The 17,971-nt window shown below is 45.5% G+C and overlaps 1 protein-coding gene across 3 annotated transcripts in view; it reads left to right on the forward strand.

Annotated features, from left to right (window-relative positions):
• Positions 1-17,971, forward strand: part of CNTFR (ciliary neurotrophic factor receptor) — a gene marked incomplete at its 3' end in the record, with an annotated part of 353,983 nt that overhangs the window by 228,840 nt on the left and 107,172 nt on the right. For all 3 annotated transcript variants that reach the window (XM_081319297.1, XM_081319298.1, XM_081319299.1), the window contains exon 4: positions 12,617-12,847. In XM_081319297.1, coding sequence (XP_081175423.1) covers positions 12,617-12,847 — 231 coding nt within the window. The remainder of the gene's footprint in view (positions 1-12,616; positions 12,848-17,971) is intronic.

Consider the following 17,971-nt stretch of genomic DNA (forward strand, 5'->3'; position numbering starts at 1 on the left):
TGCCACCTCTTAGGCAGGAGAGGAGGGGGTCAAGTACCAGAAGGCTAGATAGATTGGAGAATGTCCTGGGTGTGGATTCAGACTCCGGGCCTTCTAAACCAGGAAAGCAAACTGAAAAAGTGATTTTGAGTCTACCTCTATTTCTAGAAGAAGGGACGCGGTGGCTCAGTGGGTTAGGACGCTGAGCTTGTCGATCGGAAGGTCGGCAGTTTGGCGGGTTGAATCCCAAGTGCCGCGTAACAGAGTGAGCGCCTGTTACTCGTCCCAGCTTCTGCCAACCTAGCAGTTCGAAAGCACGTAAAAAATGCAAGTAGAAAAATAGGGACCACTACAGTGGGAAGGTAACAGTGTCCCGTGTGCCTTTGGCGTCTAGTCATGCCGGCCACATGACCACGGAGATGTCCTCGGACAAGCGCTGGCTCTTTGGCTTTGAAACGGAGATGAGCACCAGCCCCTAGAGTCGGAAACGACTAGCACGCATGTGCGGGGGAACCTTTACCTTTACCTTTACTATTTCTAGAATCTTAGGGCCAGAAGAAACCTCGGGGGTCTTCTAGTCCAACCCCCTGCCCAAGGTAGGAGTGCTTATACCATTCTGGACAAATGGCTGTCCAGTCTTTTCTAAAAAAAAAAAAAACCTCCAGTGATGGAGCACCCACAACTTCTGGAGGCAAGTCGTTCCACTGATTAATTGCTCTCAATGTTAGGAAATTTCTCCTTAGTTTTAGGCTGCTTCTCTCCTTGATTAGTTTCTATCCATTGCTTCTTGTCCTGGCTTCAGGGGCTTTGGAGAATAGGTTGACCCCCTCTTGTTTGTGGCAACCCCTGAGATATTGGAACACTGCTGTCATGTCACCCCTCACCCTTCTCTTTGTTAGTCTCGGCATTCCCAGTTCCCTCAATCGTTCATCATACGTACAGTTTAGCCCCCAGACTCCTGTTCATTGTTGTTGCTCTTCACTCTTTCTGGCTTCGTATGGTTCACTCCTATGGTTCCCCTCAATGGCTGAGTCTATCTCACGCAAGACTTTTTTTTTTAATCCCATTTATATCCCGCCCTTCTCCGAAGACTCAGGGCAGCTTACAATCTAAGAAGCACAAATCAATGTGCTTAGCAGTAGCCTTCATTCTATGTATATGCCTGCTTATTAGGGCTTTCACACACACCCCAAGCGGCATTATTACAAAGTCAGCTTAATTGCCCCCAACAATCTGGGTCCTCATTTTACCTACCTCGGAAGGATGGAAGGCTGAGTCAACCTCGAGCCTGGTGGGACTCGAACCTGCACTAATTGCAGGCAGCTGGTGTTACTTAAGGAGGCATTAGCCCACTGCTCCACCAAGGCTCTGGTTCCGAACATGTAGAATAGCTTGTTTGGATGGATCCTGGTTTGTCTGTGAGCAGGGTTCAAGAAGCTTGCAAAGGCCTGCAGTGAATTCCTTTGGACAGGAAACATGTTGAGTGAAGACACACACACACACACACACACAGACACACACACATACAAATGCTTTGGTTGGTAAACAAAAATCAAGCTGTTGACTGCCTCACCAAGATTAAGTGAATGCAAGCCCTTTAGCTGTCATCTGTTCACTCTTAAGTAACAGAGTAAATATGTTTAAGCTTGTCAAGAAAACAGAGTTGCTGACTCTAGAAATTTCACCCAACCAATGGAGGTTTCGATGAAAAATTAAATCTGGATTGTCCCAAAGGTGCTTTTTTCAAGAGGCAACTGGACTTCCTTGTATTTCTTTGAAAGTGTTTTGCTTGCCATCCAAGAAGCTTCTTCAGCTCTGACTGGATGGTGGGGAATGGAAGGATTTATACTCCTTTCAGAGAGCTGTCCATTTCTTGTAGAGAGTCCACAATGACCAGCAGTCTGCAAGTAGTATAAATTCTTCACCACCTTCCCCCCCCCCATCCAGTCACAGCCAAAGAAGTTTCTTGGATGAGAAGCGAAACCTCTTCGAAGAAAAACAAGAAAGTTCAGTTGCCTCTTGAAAAAGCACCTTTGGGACATCCATGACCTGGATGATTGAGTATCTCCATAGACATAAACCTGGATTGTCTATATCTTTGGCCAAGTAGATGCTCTCTAACCACACATCTTTCCTTTCACAAAAAAAGGGGTCATTTAAGCCCTGGGGTTAGCAATCAAAGCCATGAATCCCTTGTCTGTTGTCCAAAGGAAGAATTGATGCATGGAACATCAGGAGCATGGAAGACCATCAGGAATACAGATTGTAAATCAGGAACAGACTCACAGAGACCAGAGGGATGCCCAGCTGGATGACCTCAAGGATGTTAGTGGGTTTGATTAAAAGTAGGGTTCAGGCTGAGCCTTGCATTCTTATTTATCTGGAATGCAGCAATTCATTTCTGACACATGTTTCTTACACCAGAGTTGTGAAAATTTGAGCAGCCTGCTAGAAACCCCCACTCCCTCAGGTGACTAAACTTGGTACAATTTAATTTTAAAAGGATTAGATGTTAAGTAATTAAATGCAGCTCCTATGATCACTCCCATATGTCTAATAATTTGCCCCCTTCTGTTACTTAAGAATTAAAACTCGGCGACAACTTTAATGGCCTCTTGGAAGCCTTGCAGGGATCTGAACTGATGTCAGCCATGAAGACCGACTTTAATTCAGTATTTTTGCCGACTGTTTGGCTTTTTGTGCATTTGTCTTGAGTCATACCATGCGGCCACGGTCGGAGCGAGCGCCCGTGTGTTTAGCATTTCCAGCAGTAGGAAGGTGTTCAGGTTTTGTTTTTATATCTGAGCAGCATCTACACACTCCATCTAGCCCAGTGATGGCGAACCTTTTAGAGACCGAGTGCCCAAACTGCAACCCAAAACCCACTTATTTATCGCAAAGTGCCAACACGGCAATTTAATCTGAATACTGAGGTTTTAGTTTAGGAAAAAACAACTCATACATTAACATCTTTTGTCTTAAAAGAAAAACACAATAACAAAGCTTTTCAGTGGTACAAACAACTTTTTACTGAAAGGTAAAAGTTTGCATTTGGCATGCTTCTGAGCAATTAATGGGATTTTTGCTGTTGTATGCATGCTGATAATTTGTCTAACCTTGGCTTATACTTTGTAAGTTTGAGAGCAACACATGCAACACGTTAGTCTGTTTCTAGTGTCAGATTTGATATAATTCAAAGCCGAAAACAGCGCGCTCGCTCTGGAGGCTTGTTTTGGTTAGGAAGGGGCTTGAGAAATGGTTTTTTCCTGCGAAAACCTAGCCAAAGAGCGAGGCGCACATGCCTACAGAGAGGGGCTCCAAGTGCCCCCTCTGGCACGCGTGCCATAGGTTCACCACCACTGATCTAGCCCATAGCTGCCAAGAAAATTGAAAGAACGCCAGGTTTCTGAGAAAGATTTGCTCAGAATGAAAGTCCAAGCTGGACCCCAGAATTGCAAGGAAGCTCTCATCCCTCCTTCTGGACAGATTGTGAGAACATGGTCTCACACCATGGGTTAAAAAAAAAGCACATTACAGGTAGTCCTCAACTTACAACAGTTCATTTAGTGACCATTCAAAGTTACAACGGCACTGAAAAAGGTGACCTGGGATGTTTTCACACTGTTGCAGCATCCCCATGGTCACCTGATCAGAATTCAAGCCCTTGGCAACTGGTTCAAAGTGATGACGGTCGCAGCGTCCCGGGCTCACCTAATCACCTTTTGCAACCTTCTGGCAAGCAAAGTCAGAATGGGGAAGTCAGATTCACTTAACAACCGGGTTATTAGCTAATCAACTGCAGTGATTCACTTAACAACTGTGGCAAGAAAGGCCTTGCGGTGTCTGACATGCAAGCAAAATTGACTTAACAACCGTCTCCCTTAGCAGAAGAAAAGTTGGGCTCAATTGTGGTCGTAAGTCGAGGACTGCCTGTAGAGCAGACCCAACAGCTGCAGAAAGAAAAGAGGCATGGAAGCAAATCAGTCTGCTCTTAACGATGGGGCCAGGCAGTTTCCCCCCACCCACCCCACCCGCTTCTGTGGGGCGGGGCCATGTTTCCATGCCAAGGACTTGTTCCTGAAATACAGCACGGTTGAGGTTCCTTTGATGTGGTTTCCTAACATTTCTTCAGTGATGATCAGTTATCAGACATTCTAGGATTGCTGGGATAAGTGGTTCCAGCCCTGGATGCAGACAGAATGTGAGCCACTTGACGTGGGGAGAACTTAAGGCAGCCTCAAACTGAGTGTTGTTTAGCCCCCAGAAGATGGTAGAGGACAGGAAGGCCTGGAGGAATGTTGTCCATAGGGTCGCAATGGGTCGGACACGACTTCGCAGCTAACAACAACAGGATCGGGCTTATGGCTGTGAAAGTTGGACCATAAGAAAGGCTGAGCACCAAAGAATTGAGCCCTTTGAACTATGGTGCTGGAGAAGACTCCTGCAAGTCCCTTGGACTGCAAGGCGATCAAACCGGTCAGTCCTAGAGGAGATCAACCCTGACTGCTCTTTAGAAGGCCAGATCCTGAAGTTGAAACTCAAATCCTTTGGCCAGCTAATGAGAAGGAAGGACTCACTGGAGAAGAGCCTAATGCTGGGAAAGATTGAGGGCAATAGAAGAAGGGGACGACAGAGAATGAGATGGCTGGATGGAGTCACTGAAGCAGGAGGCGTGAGCCTAAATGGACTCCAGAAGATGGTAGAGGACAGGAAGGCCTGGAGGAACGTTGTCCATGGGGTCGCGATGGGTCAGACACAACTTCGCAACTAACAACAACAAAGGATCAGGCTTAACTGTATAAGCTGGGGAGGTGCATGGGTTCAAAAGAGAATAACAGAGTTGGAAGGAACCTTGGAAGTCTTCTAGTCCAACCCCCTGCTCAAGCAGGGGACCCTATACCATTTTAGACAAATAGTTGTCCAACCTCTTCTAAAACCCTCCAGTTTTGGGGTACCCACAACCTTTGGAGGCTAGCTTTTCCACTGATTCTAACAGTCCAGAGTTTTTTCTTTAATTCCAGGAATTGCTTCTCTCCTTGATTAGTTTCCACCTGTTGCTTCTTGTCCTGCCCTCAGGTGCTTTGGAGAATAGGTGGACCCCCCCTCCTCTTCTTTGTGGCAGCCCCTCAAAGACTGGAATGCTGCTATCATGTCCCCCCTAGTCCTTCTCTTCATTAAACTAGACATACCCCATTCCTCTCTGAACTTGATTGCTTTCAGATGCTTGGGGCTACAATAGCCATTATCTCTACCAGGAGCATCTTGAAAAGAGAGGGATGACAAGTAGGCATGAAAATAGAATAGACTTTGATTTGAATTGCCCAGCAGGATCAGAGAATCCTAGGGCCGGAAGGGACCTTGGAGGTCTTCTAGTCCAACCCCCCTGCCCAAGGCAGGAGTCCTTGTAAAATCCTAGACAAATAGGTGTCCAACATTTTCTTGAAAACCTCCAGCGATGGGGCACCCACAAGTCTGGCAGGCCAGCTTTTCCACTGATTAATGGGATCCTCCGATCTGATGGCCTCCCAATGTGTTGGGACTACAATTCCCAACATTCTTAGTCAGAATGGGTGAGCAAAACCACTGCCCTGTGAGTTGCAGGTTGTACAGCTTTTCTTATGTGATGTCAGCCTTTCGAGATAGAGTGGAGTGCAAGTGGAGTGGAGTGGAGTGGGAGAGGAGAGGATAATAGAATATACAATAGAATAGAATAAATAGAATAGGATACAATACAATACTATAGAATAAGGGATAGGATAGGATAGGATAGGATAGGATAGGATAGGATAGGATAGGATAGGATAGGATAGGATAGGATAGGATAGGATAGGATAGGATAGGATAGGATAGGATAGGATAGGATAGGATAGGATTTCTTTATTTGGCCAGGTGTGATTAGACACATGTATTTTGTCTCCGGTACAGAAGCTCTCAGTGTACATGCAAAACAACAAAAATAATGATAGCTTATATTGTGCAACAATATCTGTAACACCATCAAACCTCCACATCTGCCTGTCTCAGGTCTTTGGAAAGGAGTCGATAGATAGATAAAAATGCCAAATCCAGTCAAAACATCTGGCTGTCTGTGCGATGATCAATAATAATACCAATAAAAGGAAGAAGTAAAGAATATAATAAAAAGGATAAATATTAATACACAGCCATACTGCATGGGTTAATATACAAACATATTAGACAGAACTGGGAGAATGGTAAGGTTACATTAACAGAATCTTGCAAATATGAAAGTCTTGTCTCCCTGTCCTTTTTACATCCCCCCCCCCAAAAAAACCCTAAAGAATGTTTCTTCTGAGTCCCTTTCCCTGTCCAGGTCCCCGGTATTGGCTATGCTGCCTTTTATCTGACCCGTCGGTTGCGTCTCCTTGCCCTGCTCACCAAGATCATTTCCACATTCCGTTACACATGAGTGCAAATACTTAATCTAGAAAAGTGCAATTATTGAATTGCCCGTCATTTCATTTCCAGTTTGGAAGTCTCAGAAGTGGAGAAGATTCTGGGCCACAGTCCTATATTTAAGGAATCCATCGGATCTTGAAGGCAGATGGTTCTCACCCAGGGTGGTGTAAAATTCAGCTCAGTCGGCAGCGCTTAAAAGCAAGTTGAGTCAAAAGCCTTTTATCTCTCGACACAAGAAGGGAGAGGAAGGACATCCTGGCATGCCAGATCAAACACCAGCTGCCCTTCTGGGAAAGGCTGAGTGGTGGAGGGATGGGGGTAATTGTCACGTTAGAGCAGGGGTCTTCAAACTTGGCCCTTTTATAACTTGTAGACTTCAACTCCCAGAATTCCTCAGCCAGCCTGCACGGCTGAGGAATTCTGGGAGTTGAAGTCCACAAGTCATAAAAGGGCCAAGTTTGAAGATCCCTGCGTTAGAGAGAAGATCAGCTGTTTCAAAACTCTGTCTTCCCCAAAAGAGAGCGGAGACCATTATATGGACTGTGAGGAAAAACTGCAGGCTACAATCTGCCTGGATTTTCTTAGAAAGGATGAAGTCCATAATAACAGAGTTGGAAGGGACCTTGGAGGTCTTCTAGTCCAACCCACTCCTCAAGTAGGAGACTCTCTACCATTCCGCACAAATGATGGTCCAATTTCTTCTTTAAAAAAAAGTCGAGGTTTTTAAGAGTACCCTAAACTTTCTGGAGGTGAGCCTTTCCACTGATGAATGGTTCTCACTGCCAGGAAATTCCTCCTTGAGTCTGGATCTCAGAATACAGTATGGAAAGGATTTTGGAAGTCATCTATTCCAGCCCTCTGCCCAAGCAGGAGACCCTCAACCATTCTGGACAAATGGCTGTCCAGTCTCTACTTGAAAACCTCCTAATGATGGAGCACCCACAACTTCTGGAGGCAAGTAGTTCCACTGGTTAATTCTTCTCAGGGTTAGGAAGTTTCTTCTTAGTTCTAGGTTGGTTCTCTCCTTGTTTAGTTTCCAGCCATTGTTTCTTGTCCTTCCTTGTAGAATATGTTGACCCCTCTTCTTTGTGGCAGCCCCTCAAATATCGGAACACTGCTATCATGTCACCCCTCATCCTTCTCTTCATTAGACTAGACATACCCAACTCCTGCAACTGTTCTTCATATGTTTTAGCCCCCAGTCTCCTAATCATCCTTGTTGCTCTTCTCTGCACTCTCTCCAGAATCTCAACATCTTTTTTACATTGTGATGACCAAAACTAGACACCGTATTCCATGGGTGGTCTTACCAAGGCTTTCTAAAGCGCTACTAACACTTCACGTGATCTTGATTCTGTCCTTCAGTTGATGCAGCCGGGGACTGTGTTGGCGTTTTTGGCAGTTGCGTTTCTCCCTCTTGCTTGTGGGGCAGGTCATCCTCAGGCCCACCCAGGTGAGGAATTGATCTGCTGCATCCTTGGGGGCCTTCTTGGGGCACTGCCAATGCAGGCCACCCTTTTAGCTCCTCTGCAAGTTTTGTTGGGATCTGTTTGGGCCCAGAGATCGTCTTTGCACGAACCAGGTGTTTAAGAAACGATTGAACAGCCATTTGCTCAGGAACGGCACAGGTAGTTCTCAACTTACAACCATTGTAAGTTGACCATTGAACAGTGACCATTTGAAGTTACAGCGGCACTGCAACAGGGGACTTATGACCATTTTTCAGACTTACGACCATTGCAGCATCCCCATGGTCACGTGATTACATTCAGATGCTTGACAACTGACTCATATTTATGACCAGGGGTCTTCAAACTGGGCAACTTTAAGACTTGTGGACTTCAACTCACGCTGGCTAAGGAATTCTGGGAGTTGAAGTCCCCAAGTCATAAAAGGGCCACGTTTGAAGACCCCTGGTCTACAGTTTCCATGATGACCCATCAATACATCATGATTGACAATGGAAATCCTTTTAGCTTAATGACTGGGGCAGACCCCAAACAAGGAATGAACAGGAAATGCATTTCTCTCTTCCTCTCCATCTTCCTCCCTCTTTCGCTCAACTGATCTGCCATTAAGCTGCTTTGATGTGCTTGTAAGTTGAGCAAGCAAAATCAATGGAGCAAGATCATAGTTTCCTGGCTATGTCTAACGAGGGGGGTGGAGAGAGGGGAGGAGGAGGAGGAGGAGCAGGCTTGTAGTTTGTGAATTTCTTCATGTCTGTTGTGTTGCACTTGGCTCAGCTGAACCAAAGATTGTAATGTATCTCCCCATCACAAACAGCACGTTCAGTAAATTTGACCTGAAAAACTATGATCTGTTCTATCTGACAGCAGCAGGCATGGGTGGGGGGGACTTCTCCAGGGCCCCACAGGTCAGATGCAGCTTTAAGGGACCAGGTTTGATGGTCATCTAAAGATGGTTGGGGACAACATGCCTGACAGTCATAGGCAAGAGAGAGGCAACAAAGATGATTAGGGAGCTGGGGGCTAAAATGTGTGAAGAACAATTGCAGGAATTGACTACAGCTAGTTTAATGAAAAGGACTAGGGGTGACATGATAGCAGTGTTCCAGTATTTGAGGGGCTGCTATGAAGAAGAGTGGGGTCAACCTATTCTCCGAAGCACTTGAAGGCAGGACAAGAAGCAACGGATGGAAACTAACGAAGGAGAGAACCAACCTAGAATTAAGGAGAAATTTCCTCACAGAACTATTAATCAGTGGGTTAATCAGAAGCTGTGGGTGCTCCATCACTGGAGGATTTCAAGAAAAGAGTGGACAACCGTTTGTCTGAAATGGTGCAGGGTCTCTGGCTTGAGAAGAGAGGTTGGACTAGAAGACCTCCAAGGTCCCTTCCAACTCTGTTATTCTATTAATTAATTGATCGGTGGAATGGCTTGACTTCAGCTGTTGTGGGTGGTCCATCACTGGAGGTTTTTAAAAAGAAACTGGGCAACCATTTCTCTGAAATGGTATAAGTTCTCCTGCTTGAATGGGGGTTGTACTAGAAGACCCCCCCCAGGGTCCTGGACAATTCTGTTATTCTGCAAGAATCAGTCCAGGTTCAACTGTGGGTCACGTGAAAATCCTATCCTTGGATGGTTCTGAGCTCTCTTCCTTGTCTTTCCGGTCAAAATTCCTTTGTAGCGGCTGCACAGCTGGATCAAGTCCCCAGTTGGCAGCAGCTCCAAGGAAGGATACAGATTTATTAGTTGTTGAGATAAACACACCACACCAGGAAAGAATCAACACAGCCTTTGTCAGAAAGAGAGGTCATGCTTGCCATACGGAAGGAATTCTGCTGCAGGTCAACAAAAGCACACAAATAAAGGTTATTCAGAGGCAACCATCTGCCCCCCCCCCTCCTCTGCATCTCTGCCTGTATGTTTTAAAGGATCAGAAAACTGTTGAGTCCCACAAGAGAAACTGGCTAATCTTCTTCTACCGCTGTCATCAGAAAGGATGTGTTAAAGCAGGGGTGTCCAAGGTTGAAATGAGGGATCCTTGGTGATTCCTGAGCTTGGTTGTTTTCTTGCAAATGTTTCATGACCCTGCTAGCACTGATGATGTTGCCTGGTTTGGGCAATAGCAGGCTTCTATACCACTTCATAGCGTTTTGCAGCAGTTTACAGAGTTAGCACATTGCCCCCAACAATCTGGGTCCTCTGACCTCAGAAGGATGGAGGGACGAGTCAACCTTGAGCCAGTCAGGATCAAACTGCTGGCAGTCAGGTCAGCAGAGTTTGCCTGCAATGCTGCGTTCTAGCCACTGTGCCAACATGTCTGGCTGTCTGGCTGTTTATCCATCCATCATCTATCTATAGACTTATACACTGCTTCATAGTGCTTTGCAGCCCTCTCTAAGAGTTTACACAGTCAGCCTCTTGCCCCCAACAATCTGGGCCCTCATTTTACTGACCTCAACAGGATGAAAGGCTGAGTCAACCCTGAGCTGGTCAGGATCAAACTGCTGGCAGTGGACAGAGTCAGCCTGCAATACTATAGTCTAACCACTGCACCACCAGGGCAATAGAATAGAATAGAATAGAATAGAATAGAATAGAATAGAATAGAATAGAATAGAATAGAATAGAATAGAATAGAATAGAATAGAATAGAATAGAATAGAATAGAATAGAATAGAATAGAATAGAATAGAATAGAATAGAATAGAATAAGCACTTAGACTTATATACCACTTCACAGTGCTTTACAGCCTCTCTCTAAGCAGTTTACAGAGTCATCATCTGGCCCCCAACAATCTGGGCCCTCAGATGGAAGGCTGAGACAACCTTGAGCTGGTCAGGATCAAGCTTCTGGCAGTGGGCAGAATTAGTCTGCAATATGGCACTCTAGCTACTGCGCCACCACGGAAGTGTCTGCAAGAAAACCACCAAGTTCAGAGAGCACCAAGGATGCAACAGTCCTCCTCTTCCTCTTTCTCCTCCTCCTCTTCCCTACAAATCTCTCTCCCTTTTAGCACTGATAAAATTATGTAGTTGGGTAATGAAAAGTCTTCAAGAAAAGAGCCCAGCTCAGAGAGCATCAAAATTCCCGAGAAAAATAAACATAATCAGAGATCGCATGTGCAAAGTTAGGCAGGAATTTCAGAACAGCTTCTCAAAGTCCCATGACCTGCAAGTGGCAACAATCACCTGTTTGCAACGGGCAAAAACTGGTCTCCTAAAATAAAGCATCACTTACACACACACACACACACACACACACACACACCTTGCAGTTTTTCACAGGTGAAGAAATACACAAAACTCCAGACCATGGTTTTATCCTACCTCTTGATGTTTCTCTTTCCCCCACCCCACCCCACCCCCATTGGTGGTTTGTAGTTCACTGAAATGCAGGAGGGGAGGTGTTCTGTTCCAGCCTACGCCTGGCCCTGTTTGAATGTCAGGGACAACCCTTTTTTATAGTCAACAGGCTGGAAAAACCCAACCAAATTTATTTACAAAGAAATCAAAAGTTCAAACAAGAGTTACACCAAAAGTTCAAACAAGAGTTAAACAGGAATAACAGACCAGGACTCTAGCAGAAGATCTTCAAATGGTTTCCTTCAGCAACCAGCACCTCCCACACCTTCCCCTTTTATCAGCAGTCCCAAGGCGTGGCTTCTCATTGCCTTCTCCTCCTCTCACCGAGTTGCCTCATGGCCTTTCTCTGTTCTACTCTGCTGGATTGCCTCCTGCTCCTAGCATCCCTGAATAGATCCAGCTTTGAATCATCTACATCCAATACCTTGTGCTCACATGGCTGAGTCTGATGAGGAACATGACGGGAGGGGACAGGCTGAGAGTCCTGCAGTGCATCAGAGCCTCCCTCTGACACCAAAGGCTCTCCAAATCCCTCCTCCTCCTCCTCTTCAGAATCATCAGACTCAGCTGCCAGTATCACAGGCTGACGCTGAATCACAACAGGAGGGTGGAGGGGATCTCAATCCTGGACTAACGTGGCCTTTGGTTGGCTGGTCAGGGACATCCCAGCAAAGCCCAGCTGAGATCTTCGGACAGCAAAGTCAAGTGGTTAATATGATTACCCCCCAATCAATTTCATGAGCTATCAGGGGTTTTTTATTATGATTATTTTCTTTCCGGCATCCAGCCAATTAGACTTATTTGCGTCATTTTTTTTCCTTTCTTTTTTGTATACAGTTTTTGTTGTTGTTACTGTTGGATCCCAAAGGTGCTTTTCCACCAGGCAACTGGACTTTCTTGTTTTTCTTTGAAGATGTTTCACTTCTCACACAAGGAGATTCTTCCGCTCTGACTAGCTCCTTCCATTCCCCACCATCCAGTCAGAGCCAGATGGATGAGAAGTGAAACGTCTTCAGAAAAAAACAAAAAAAGTCCAGTTGCCTCCTGAAAAAGCACCTTTGGATAACTGTGGTCTGGATGACAGAGAATCTCCATAGACCTTAATGTTGGGTGTATGTTTTTCTGTTTACTCTGTTTTGCATTTTATTCCTGTTGATAAAACACAATAAATATATATATATATTAAAAATATATACCATGATTTGCTCCTTTAATCCTGCAAGAAATTGTAGTGTAGCAACAGAGGCTGGAGAACATCCTCCAGTTACATGTCAGTTTTTTGAATGTAGGAAACTCAAGACTTTCTGCTGTTGATGAACTAATAAGCCCATCTCCTCCCCACTGCCCCACGGAGATAAATAAATATTTCCTTATCTTTCTACTCCAGAATCCCACGTCCACTACGCGCAGTTGGGGACCGATGTGACGATACCATGTAGATCGGTAGACCAGGGGACACCTGTCACCTGGACAGCCAACAGCACTGATCTGGATGCTTCCCATCTCAACGGCTCCCACCTTGTCCTTCGAAATGTGGACCTCTCCCACAACGGACAGTACTCTTGCTATGAGGGGTCTTCGTGGCACCTCAAAGATCGGGTCAACCTCAAAGTTGGAAGTAAGTACCGTGAGGTTCTTTCACAAGGGGATTCTGTGCCTGCTTGGCTGTTTGGGATTTGTGAAACCCACCTCAGCTGATGTTGTGCATTCCTCAGTTGTTTCGTTGTTCATTACTATCTGAAGCTGAAACTCAAATGCTTTGGCCACCTAATGAGAAGAGACGATCCATTGGAGAGGACCCTAATGTTGGGAAGGTTGGAAGGCAAAAAGAGAAGGGGACAGCAGAGGATGAGATGGTTGGATCGACACAATGAACAAGAATTTGGGTAAACTCTGGGAGACAGTGAAAGATGGGTGGGCCTGGCGTGCTATGGTCCATGTGGGTGTGAAGAGTCAGAGATGACTTAGTGACAATTATCACCTACTTCATTTTCCACAATGAAGAGCTATGCTGTTTTTCAGAAAAGCAACTAACAAACTAGGTGCATCAATGTACTCAAAATCAGGACATTTGGACTGAGCTGAGATGGTGATAGTGGCAAATATCTGTAGCTCAGATGGAGAATGAGGGTGAAGGTTGATTCTCTGAGCTTGTGGGTTGGTTTCTGAATGTTTCATTATCAGGCTAGGTAACATCTTCAGCAGAGTTGAGGGGGTGTCTGTGTCGGTGTTCTTCTGCTTATAAAGGCTTTGTGTGGTGAGTAGGTCTGGCGATGGGGGGCAGGGGTCACATCAGGTGTGAGTCGGTTCTTGTGATGGGTTTAGTGATGGATCTTGTGATGGGTCAGGTGGGGATCACGTCAGGTGGGTGTCTTCTGATGGGTCTCGTGAGGATTGTGGTGATGGGTCAGGTATGGGTCATTCAGGTGGGGTTCTTCTGATGGGTCTTGTGAGGGATCTGGTAATGGGTCAGGTGTGAGTCATGTCAGATGAGGTGATGGTCTAGTGATGGATCTTGTAATGGGTCAGGTGTGGGTCACGTCAGGTGGTGGGTCTTCTGATGTGTCTTGTGAGGGTTCTGGTGATGGGTCAGGTATGGGTCATGCCAGGTGGGGGTCTTCTGATGGGTCTTGTGAGGGTTCTGGTGATGGGTCAGGTATGGGTCATGCCAGGTGGGGGTCTTCTGATGGGTCTTGTGAGGGTTCTGGTGATGGGTCAGATATGGGTCATGTCAGGTGCCAGGTCTTGTGATGGGGAGGTCACATCAGGTGAGAGTCACTGAGAGATGAAGTGCTGGTTGCAGGAGAGGGGGAGTTGCATGGATTGGTGGAGGGTTGGTGCCCTCACTGTTGGTTATGTGTAGATTTGAATTCTGAGGGGTTCATAAGCTGGTTGTAGGTTGATGTTTCTATTGATGAAATTGCTTGTGGAATGCCATGCTTCAGAATAACAGAATAACAGTTGGAAGGGACCTTGGAGGTCTTCTAGTCCAACCCACTGCTCAGGCAGGAAGCCGTATACCATTTCAGACAAATGACTGTCCAATATCTTCTTAAAAGCCTCCAGTGATGGGGCACCCACAACTTCTGGAGGCAAATTGTTCCACTGGTTGATTGTTCTCACTGTCAGAAAATTTCTGCTTAGTTCTAGGTTGCTTCTTTCCTTGATTAGTTTCCCTCCATTGCTTCTTCTCCTGCCTTCCAGTGCTTTGAAGAATAGGTTGAACCCCCCCCTCTTCTTTGTGGCAGCCCTGAGATATTAGAAGATGGCCCCTAGTCCTTCTCTTCATTAAACTAGACATACCCAATTCCTGCAACCGTTCTTCATATATTTTAGCTTCCAGTCCCCTAATCATCTTTGTTGCTCTTCTCTGCACTCTTTCCAGAGTCTCAACATCTTCTTTACATTGTGGCAACCAAACCTGGATGCAGTACTCCAAGAGTGGTCTTACCAAGGCTTTATAAAGTTGTACCAACACTTCACATGATCTTCATTCTATCCCTCTCTTGATGCAGCCTGAGACTGTGATGACGTTTTTGGAAGCTATAGCTTTGATAAATGCACATGCGTGGCAGATGATAGTGTGGCCGATGTCTCTTGTATTGCTGAGCTGAGATTGTTGGTTTGAGGACCTACCATATGAGGTAGATGTTCGCCTCCAGGATAGGGGCCTTGAGGCTCTTCTCAGGGCTAGATGGGACTGAGATCAAGAATGAGAATCCTGGTCTGCTTGGCTGGGACAGACTGGGGTCCCTGGATGGTGCCCTGTTGATGAACTGCAGAGTTGATCTTGTTGACCTGGACTAAGCCAGGTGCCACACCCTTCCAGGATCTGGTATTTCAGAGTCCAGGCTGGTTGGAGTCAAGGTGGCCCACTGTGATGTCTTGGAAGTAATTGTGAGATTACGGGGAGTCCTCAATTTACGATCACAAGTGAGCCCAAAATTTCCATGGCTAGGCAAGACAGTTGTTAAGTGACTTTTGCCCGATTTTACCACCTTTCTTGCCACAATTGTTAAAGGAATCGCTGCAGTTAAATTAGTAACATGGTTGTAAAATGAACCTGGCTTCCTCACTGACTTTGCTGGTCAGAAAGTCACAAGGAGGGATCATGTAACTCTGGAACACTGAAGAAGACCAAGAAGCTTCCGCAGAACCGAAGCAGCTTCTTGGATATGAAGCAAAACGTCTTCAAAGAAAAAACAAAGTCCAGTTGCTTTTTGAAAAAGCACCTTTGGGACTGATAGTGACCTCTTCGTGGCCCAATTTTGACCATCGGCTGGTTAGATTGTTGGGCACCTGGTTTTAAGTTGTTGCTGGTTAAGGCCACGTCTCTCTGTAATAAAAGGACATCAATCCAAGATCTGGTTATGGAAAAAAAACAAGATTTGCCTTTCTGGATGCTTTTCCATTTTGCTATCAAACACACAGAGGAGACCTTAAAACATCCTATCATTTCCTGAATCTCTATTTTAAAACTGGAATGACTCTGTTGTTTTATAGGGGGAACTGAATTTCCTATTTCCCAGGGATCCTATCTGCACCCAGCAATGTCTTTCTTTTGATTTGGTCAGCCAGATAAGTAGAGAATTTCAATTCTTGTCGCTGTTATTTGCTTCCCTGCCTCCGACACCCTCTGGGGAAATATCTGTTCCGAAAAGCCACATTTTCTGCCATAAAAATAGATTTCAAAGAATTAATCCAGCTTCTTCGCAGTTTCCTTACTCTTTATTTGCATTCCTGAGCGGCAATATTCCTTTTGTCCATCTTGTTTTCCTAGTTGGTTGGCTGCATCAGATGTAAGATAGCAGATGACAACTTGATTATTCCAGAGGAACACTAGATGGCAGCATGGAGTTCATTTTCTGTATCCCTTTGCTGCCATCTAGTGGTCGACTGGATTTTGCAGCCTATATTTGGGCAGTTGTAGCCCAAAGATTTTGCCTCGAACCCTTTGCCTGTCTTTGAAGAGACTGCCCTCTCCCCCTTCACTTAGGGGGCATCAGGGCCTGACTTGCATTAGGGCAAGATTGTTCCAGCACTCACCCCAATTGAGGATGTGAGTCAAAAGATGCCAAACTCCAGAGGCTTCTTAAGGACAGGACTTGTCTCCTGGAGATGGCAATGCACTTAAGTCTGCATGCCACTAGTTAGGTGAGGCATTTTCAAAGTAATTGATTTTAATGGGCAGAATGCTCATTTAATAGACACATGCACTCTCTCCTAGCGCCTGATTAATGCCAGAGCCTTGGATGAAATGTACCATAACTTTCAAGAGTCAGCCAGATGGCTAGTAAGATGGATTTAGGAAGTTTCAATTGTTACTCTGTCTTTCTCGGAGGCCAGTTAGTGTAAGAGTGAATTTTCACACAACCTGTTACCGGTTCTAACCTTTGCCAAAATCAAAGGCAGACTGATTTTCCCACCCAACGGAGGGTCCTTCGGCCCATTGTAGAGTGTGACAGGAGGAGGCAGCACAATAGCTTTGAATCTGGATATCTACAAATGGAGCTTGGTTCTCATACTCAACAGTTCCTAGAATTCTTTTGTGATGGCGTCTTAGCTTTTCTACAATAAACTGTTCTTGGTTTGTGGGATGGCTGTCCCAGTTCTAGGACAGTCTGTGGAGATGTCTGTCATCTTATGCATTCCTGGAAGAAGGGAACATAGAACATAGAATAATAGAGTTGGAAGGGACCTTGGAGGTCTTCTAATCCAATTCCTTGCTCAAGCAGGAAACCATATACCATTTCAAACAGGCTGTCCAGTCTCTTCTTGAAGACCTCCAGTGAAGGAGCACCAACAGCTTCTGGAGACAACATTTTACTGGTTGATTGTTCTCACTGTCAGGCAATTTCTTCTTAGTTCTAGGTTGCTTCTCTCCTTCATTAGTTTCCATCCATTGCTTCTTGTCTTGCCTTCAGGTACTCTTGACTCACTGTTCTTTGTGGCGGCCTCTCAATTATTGGAAGACTGCTATCATGTCACCCCTCATCCTTCTCTTCATTAGAATAGACATACCCAATTCCTGAAACCATTCTTCATATGTTTTAACCTCCAGTCCACTGGACTGGAGCTGGTTAATTAAGAGCTAACCCCATCTTTCCCCCCTCCCTCCATGAATCCAGCACCCCCTTCTCCATCTCGTGCTAATGATTTTATTCTGTTTGTATGGTGATTTTATTGGGCATATTTATATTTGATGATTTTCCTGTTTTTATATCGTAAGCCATCCAGACTCACTTTGAAACTAGAGGGGCAGCAAATAAATTTCGTGCTAAAATCATAAGGAATAAATAAAAATAGCAGATCCATGAAGTCTGGGTGGGAGGGTTCCTCAGATAATCTGGTCCCTTGTGATACAAAGCCCACTAAAGGTAAAGGTAAAGGTTCCCCCTCATATGCATGCTAGTCGTTTCCACTCTAGGGGCCAGTGCTCATCTCCATTTCAAAGCCGAAGAGCCAGCACTTGTCTGAGAACGTCTCCATGGTCATGTGGCTGGCATGACTAGATGCCAAAGGCGCACAGAACGCTGTTACCTTCCCACCGTAGTGGTCCCTATTTTTCTACTTGCTTTCGAACTGCTAGCTTGGCAGAAGCTGAGACGAGTAACAGGCGCTCACTCTGTTATGCGGCACTCGAGATTCTACCCACCAAACTGCTGACCTTCTGATCAACAAGGTCAGCGTCCTAACCCACTGAGCCACCGCGTCCCACTACTTCCCAAATGTCATCCTCAGT

The sequence above is a fragment of the Vipera berus genome, assembly GCF_964194415.1.
Source record: "Vipera berus genome assembly, chromosome: 2".
Classification (NCBI taxonomy): Eukaryota; Metazoa; Chordata; class Lepidosauria; order Squamata; family Viperidae; genus Vipera; species Vipera berus.